Source organism: Poecilia reticulata, linkage group LG8 (genome assembly GCF_000633615.1).
Source record: "Poecilia reticulata strain Guanapo linkage group LG8, Guppy_female_1.0+MT, whole genome shotgun sequence".
NCBI lineage: Eukaryota > Metazoa > Chordata > Actinopteri > Cyprinodontiformes > Poeciliidae > Poecilia > Poecilia reticulata.
Genome location: NC_024338.1, coordinates 18,515,859 through 18,521,604, shown reverse-complemented (window position 1 = coordinate 18,521,604; position 5,746 = coordinate 18,515,859). Strand labels below are relative to the sequence as shown.

Here is a 5,746-nt window from a genome sequence, read left to right as displayed (position 1 = left end):
CCATCCATCCATCCATCCAACTAAACATCCATCCATTCATCCATCAATCAGCCATCCATCCATCAGCCATCCATCCGTCCGTCTGTCCATCCATCTATCCATCCATCAGCCAGCCATCCATCCGTCCGTCCGTCCGTCCGTCCGTCCGTCCGTCCGTCCGTCCGTCCGTCCGTCCGTCCGTCCGTCCGTCCATCCGTCTTGTCTTTATTTCCTGTCGTTTCCTGTTTCATGCTGATCAAAGATGGCCGCCACCTTCTCCTCCAGAGCGGCCATCCTCTCCTTCAGGTGGAGCTGCAGCCTCTCGTTGGACTCAGACAGCAGTTTGTCCACAGTGTCAGAGAGACGCTTGTTGTGTTCGTCGTTCATCCGCTCCCTCTGCCTCGCCTGGGGAAAAACACGGAGCAGGTGGGAGGAGAGTTTAAAGCTCAGGACAAAGATTTCCATCTTTGGAAAATCAGCGCGCCTTTGTGTCGCAAAAATAAACGGAAAAAAAAGAAAGAGCGAGAGAGTGACTCACTCTCTGTAGCTCCTGGTTCTTCTCCTCCAGTTGTGCCTCCATCTGTCGCAGCCGCTCCTCAAAGTTGCCATGACGCTCCTCCGCCTGAATGATCGCAGAGGAAGACGGGTGAGAGCGGCGGCCATGTTGCAACACTTAAACAAATTATCACAAAGGAGGAAAGAAGCTTGTTGACCGAGTCTGCTAATTGGTTACATGCCTGTGCAGATGACAGCGCGGCGGGGGGGAGTCTGTTTGCCTGCTGCTTACGGGGAACTTAATGCGATCCTGCCACGAAAGCCGTCCTGCCCGAACACGCCGGGCGAAACTACGGCGAACGCCACTTTTTGGCATGAAACTGAGTTCACAAGAATCTAAAGAGCTTTAAGCTACCAAATAAAAGTATCTGGTTGATGTTTACCATTTGAAATTGGTTTTTTTTATGTTGAGATATTGGAAAAAGTAGAAGGATTATGACATTTGGTTTTCAAATAAATAAAAAAAACATTTACTCAAATAAACCTTCCTTCCACTAAGCGTCTGGAATGATGTTACTTTATGTGAATTCAGAATAAAATTCCAGCTTTTTTTTTATTTTTACTTTTTTAAATGTCTTGCCTTTCAGGCATCCCACATACAGAAGGTGGTTGTCTACCTTCCACTAAACTTTTCTTTAAACTTTCTATTTCTGCTTGGATGTACACACTTGGAATTTGCTGCTTTTTGTGAAATAAATTCAAATAATTCTTAAATGTTACATTTATTTTGTGTCACTATAATCAAATTTTCTTCACACATCTTGTCTTTGCATTTCAGGCAGGTCTTGTTCTGCTGGCAGATTATTTCACTTACAACCAGAAATCTTTCATCAGTATTAAGGAATTATTCAGATTTCTGAATTTTTTCTCAGAATTATGAATTTGAAATAAGAATTCTGACAGTTTCCGGATTTTATTTTTAATTTTATTGGCTCTAATCTTCCGCGGGTTTTGCATTTTAAGCAATAAAATGTTTAGTTTATTTTTTTTTAAAAGAAAGTTAATTATAATTTTATGTGCATCTTTTCGTGTATTTTCTAATTGTACCAAATGGGTTAAGAAGCCTGCAGAATGTTTTTCTTTTTTTTTTAACGGATCAATCATCAGGATAATCGATCGATATCGATCCGATGCTTCGTCTGCACACACCTTGTTGAGCGCGGCCACTCTCTGCGCCAGCTGCGCCTCGATCTCCGGCAGCGTCTCGGCCCGCTGCAGCGTCTGCTGCAGCTTCTGCTTGGCGTCGTCCAGACGCTCCTGCAGCTGCCGGTTCTTCTCCTCGCTCTGCGGGGAAACGGGCAGAAGCTCAGAGCGGCGCTCGCCCCGGGGCGGCGGCCGCAGGAAGAGGCTCTCCCCACCTGTCTGTGCAGAGACTCCTTGCTGGCCAACTCGTTCTCCAGCTTGTCTTTAATGTCGTGGAGAGACGTCGCCTCCCGCTGGGCGCTCAGGTACCTGCAGGCAGCAGCAAGACGGCAGCCGGGGGAGTCAGAGCGCTCCAACAAAATAAAAAAAGAAAAGAAAACACGAACCTGCGCTCCAACGTGGTGATTCTCTCCTCCATGTCCTCCCTCTGACAAAGAGCCTGGAGGAATAAAAACGAGGATTCAGACTAAAAGTTGCTGTTGCTGTTCTTATAACTCCTTATGGAGCCGATATAAGAAGATAAAAGAGCAGGAAGTGGAGAGAAATAAATCTATGTCGTCTGACCTTCAACCACTTTCATTTGTGTGTTTTTCCTTCCACTAAACTCTCTATTTATACTATTTAGAAAGATGTCACTTAAAAAAACATATCAGTAAATAATACTTAATATCTTAATACTTATGTTTTACTTCTATTTTTCTTCAGATGTCCTGTGTTTGCATTTCAAGCATCCCAGAATGAGGAACTGGTTGTCTACCCTCCACTAAACTTTCTATTTATTCTTAGCTTTATGCATTTGAAATAAGTCACTTTTTATTAAATAAATCCATATAATGTTTTACTTTCATTTTTCTTCACATGTCCTGACTTTGAATTTGAGGCATCCCAAACAGAGAGGCTGGTTTTCTACCTTCCACTAAACTTTTCTCTAAACTTCCATTTGTGCTTTGATTTATACATTTGAAGTATATAATCCTCGTGTTTCTTCCCTTTCACAAAGCGCCTGGGAGGATAAAAACATTTAAAAGTTGTTGATCTGCTGCTAGATGACAAATGAAAGTTGCTGTTGACAGATTTCAGCGTCTTGCGGCTCTGATGTCGGCAGATTAAAGAGCAGGAAGTGGAGGGAAGCGGTTGGGGGAACCGGCTCGCCTGCCTCTCATCCCAAAACACTCGGTTCACCTTTCGCAGCGTGTTCTGCTTACAGGGTGGAGGTTCTTCGGGTTCCAGTCGGGACCCGGTCTGCTGCCAGAGGCTTCGTTAGCTTAGCATTAGCAAGACGCTAAAGCTCTCCTCACCTCCTTCAGGTCCCGCTGCAGCTTCTGGTTGGCCTCCTCGGATCGGGCCAGCTCCCTCCTGGCCGACGTCAGCTGCTCCTCGATCTCACCAACCTGACACGAAAAGTTCACGTTATTATTTATAATCTGGCTTAAACAGAAATCAACTTAATCCAGACACAGAGGCTCTCAAGGCTCTTTTAATGTCCTACACTGCAAAAAACACTAAATGTTAGTCATTTTTTGTCTAGTTTCTTGATACTCTTGAAATAAGACAAAACTAACATATAAGTTGGTTAATCATATATCTTTAGCGAGATATAGAAGCTTGTTTAAGTAAAAAATTCTTCATAAATTCACAGTTCCATCAGCAGATTATTTCACTTAAAACATGGGAAAAAAGTAATAATCTGCCTAAGGATCGAGTTCTTTTTCATCAATATTAAGGAATTATTGATTTTAAACAAGCTAAAACTTTACCATCTGAAAAAAAGAAAAGAAAAAACAACCAGTGTGGATTTTGGTCGTTTTTGGCACCTGTCTGCACATGAGAGCCAGCCTCTCCTTCAGCTGCCCCAGCTCCGATCTCTGCCGCTCGATCTCGCCCTCTCTCTGCCGGTCGATGTCGGCGTCATCCAAGATGGACGCCGGTCCGTTGGGAAGGCGCTGGGGGGGGGGGATACATCCACATCAGCACAAATAAACTCTGATTAGGGATCAATATCAGGATTGGGATGATTAATCTGAGATTAAATAAATCTGATGTAAAAAAAGTTTTTTTTCTTTAGGTTTTATTGGCTCTAGTGGCCTTTATTTGATAGTTAATTGACAGGAAAGTGGGAAATGAGAGAAGGGGGAAGACATGCAGCAAAGGTCGCCAGGTCAGGAATCAAACCTGCGACGGCCACGTCGAAGACAGAGGCCTCCAAATGTGGGTTGTGCTGAACCCCTGCGCCACCACAGCACACCCCTAAAAGGTAAATATCTAGCGTATATAATAAAAATAACACTTTATTTTTACAGCACTTACAAAGTGCTTCACATTAGTAAAATACACAAGAAATTAAAATCTTAAAAGGAAGTTTGGTAGCACTTTATTTGAAGGGGTGTGAATAAGACGGACATGATACTGTTATAAACATGTCATAACATGTCATGAACATGAATAAGCCTCCATGAATATTTATGACTGTCGTCATGAAGCGTCATTCGGTAAATTATGACACTTTTAATACAAAGTTGACATTATTCAAAATGTCTTTGTTAAGACAACTTGACATTAACTAAGAAATCATTACTGTTTTAATTTTACCTTTAATAACATAAAGTTACCTAATTTTTAAAGTGCAATCAGTAATACTTTTATAACAAATTTATATCAGCAATAATTTCTTGGTTAATGTCAAGTTGTCATAATGAAGACATTTTGAATAATGTCAACTTTGTATTAAAAGTGTCATAATTTACCGAATGACGCTTCATGACAACAGTCATAAATATTCATGAAGGCTTATTCATGTTCATGACATGTTATGACATGTTAATAACAGGTGTTATGACATGTTTATAACAGTGTAATGACATGTTAATAACAGGTGTTATGACNTGTTTATAACAGTGTAATGACATGTTAATAACAGGTGTTATGTCCGTCTTATTCACCCCCCTTCAAATAAAATGCTACCGGAAGTTTTAGCTAATGATTTAAAAGAAAACAATGAAGTTCAATATATATTATTGAATGGTAAATAAAAATAAAGCCCTGCAACAGACTGGCGACCTGTCCAGGTGACCCCGCCTCTCGCCCGGAACGTTAGCTGGAGAGGAACCAGCAACCCTCCCGACCCCACTGAGCAAGGGTGAAAGAAAATGGATGGATGGACAAAATAAAAATAAAATTATGACTGTGTTCTTTAAGCAAATTGCCTTTTCTGAGTCCAGTTTGCAATTAATCGATTACTAAATTAGTGGGAGGTCATTTCAAAAGAATTAATGGTTTTGGTCCTAATCCAGAATATTATCCTTTCTGTAGATGTTTTACTTAAAGCTTGTAGTTTTAGTCTTTCTGTGAGTTTGAGTTGCTGCTAATGCTCAGCTTGTACTAAAGAGTTTTATGTGTTTGGATCTCACTGATCATCGGCCAGGTTTCCTGAGGGGTCTCCACTTTTCCAAGCAGACACCGCGGGGCCAGCACTCGTTTAGTCTGGCAATCGGCATGAGACCATTTTATTGATTTTATTTTAATTACAGATAAATACACAACATTTTCTGTGCTGTTGTTTTTCTGATTAAACCGTTTTGGTTGTTCATTAGTGATGATGGGATGGAGCGGACAGATAATAAGCTGAGCAGAAGACAACGAACAGATGGAAGTTTTGAGTGTGACTTTATTTAAGAATCAATGCTTGTAAATGATATAAATGTCATGATGAATGCAAAATAAGACAATGGAATAACTATGAGCGTTTAAAGCTTAAAAACTCCAGATTTTTTCTTTTTTTTCTTTTTTACTGAAATAATTAAAGGTGATCTGTTGTGCTTCCTGGAGCAGGTTAAGATCGGTCAATGCTCTATATCAGTGGTTCTTAACCTGGTTGGATCGAACCCCAGGGGTTCGGTGAGTCGGTCTCAGGGGTTCGGTGGAGCCTCTGCCATGGAGGTAAAGACACGCCTGTGTAAAGTCGTGATGACGCCCCGCTTTGCCATCACTTACTGCAGAGGATCACATTACATTGCTGAGCCAATCAGAGGATCACGTTACATTGCTGAGCCAATCAGAGGATCACGTTACA

At 41.5% G+C, this 5,746-nt stretch overlaps 1 protein-coding gene across 3 annotated transcripts in view; it reads right to left on the bottom strand.

The window, feature by feature from the left end:
* ppfia3 (PTPRF interacting protein alpha 3) overlaps nt 1–5,746 on the bottom strand; it is a 42,662-nt gene that overhangs the window by 22,684 nt on the left and 14,232 nt on the right. For all 3 annotated transcript variants that reach the window (XM_017306312.1, XM_008416424.2, XM_017306311.1), the window contains 7 exons: nt 3,492–3,620; nt 2,976–3,068; nt 2,064–2,116; nt 1,893–1,986; nt 1,684–1,818; nt 518–601; nt 253–384 (listed from right to left, as the gene is read on the bottom strand). In XM_017306312.1, coding sequence (XP_017161801.1) covers nt 253–384; nt 518–601; nt 1,684–1,818; nt 1,893–1,986; nt 2,064–2,116; nt 2,976–3,068; nt 3,492–3,620 — 720 coding nt within the window. The remainder of the gene's footprint in view (nt 1–252; nt 385–517; nt 602–1,683; nt 1,819–1,892; nt 1,987–2,063; nt 2,117–2,975; nt 3,069–3,491; nt 3,621–5,746) is intronic.